General features: G+C 46.2%; 1 protein-coding gene across 1 annotated transcript in view; it reads right to left on the reverse strand.

Annotated features, from left to right (window-relative positions):
• Positions 1–865, reverse strand: part of LOC104515336 (sodium/hydrogen exchanger 2-like) — a gene marked incomplete at its 5' end in the record, with an annotated part of 25,232 nt that extends 24,367 nt beyond the window's left edge. The window contains 2 exon segments of the mRNA XM_010159269.1: positions 622–694; positions 697–865. Coding sequence (XP_010157571.1) covers positions 622–694; positions 697–865 — 242 coding nt within the window.
• Positions 866–916: the final 51 nt, after the last annotated feature.

Raw genomic sequence — 916 nt, forward strand, 5'->3', positions numbered from 1 at the left:
TCGGGGATACACAACTCCCACCCCATCACTTGCTTTGCTCTGTCAGCATAAGCTCTGGCTCTGCATGCCTTTGGGTCCAGCACCCGAAGCTAGATGGTAGGTAGGGCACGCAGATCAGCAGGAGGGTGCCAGAACAGACATGCTGTGAACTCACACCAAACCTTTCCAAGGATTTGATTAAAAATTCCTAGCAGCTCTTCAGATGTTAGGTTTGACTGGGCCACACAAGGAAAACAACAAAATATGCCAAGAAATCCTCTCCTGGCTCTGCCAAACCCACAAGACATCTCACTACTTGAATGTTCAGGCTTTCCAAATGAAACCATGGAGCTCAAATAAACATTCCTCAGTAGCCTACATAAACCCATCAGCCATCGGAAGCTTGCCCAGCGGTACTCATCTGGATTGCTTGTGCCTAGCAGCTCTTACCATTGATGTGTAATTGCATAATGTGTGAAACAGGGTTACACCTCTCGGCTCATCCACAGCCTCTTCTACTCGCCGTTTGCTGCTGTACACAGATTTCCAACTCAGCAAGCTTACATTAAAGCTTTTTCTGCTACTTTTCAGTAAAAGTAGCCAAAAAGCTTTCATGGACAATGAAATGCCCAACATACTTACGCCACGATCCCCGAAAGGTGAAACATTTCAGCAGTGAGGTAGGACAGATAGCTGTACAGGAAGACAAAAAAAAGACACGGATATCCTTGGTGAATCGCGTGGTAAAGGCGGCGGTCATCCCAAAAGTAAGACCTACTAAAACTCCTCCTAGCCCAACCACAAAGAATTTTCCAACTCCAGCAAAAATGTCCACACCTTTGACGGTTGGCATTTCACAGAAAGACCGAAATAGCTTGTAGAGCACCTGGGTGAAAAAGTAAAGAGAAAATGAGCTGTGTGCTGGGTTCAGTCAGGA

Source organism: Eurypyga helias, unplaced genomic scaffold (assembly GCF_000690775.1).
Source record: "Eurypyga helias isolate BGI_N326 unplaced genomic scaffold, ASM69077v1 scaffold15849, whole genome shotgun sequence".
Taxonomy (NCBI): Eukaryota; Metazoa; Chordata; class Aves; order Eurypygiformes; family Eurypygidae; genus Eurypyga; species Eurypyga helias.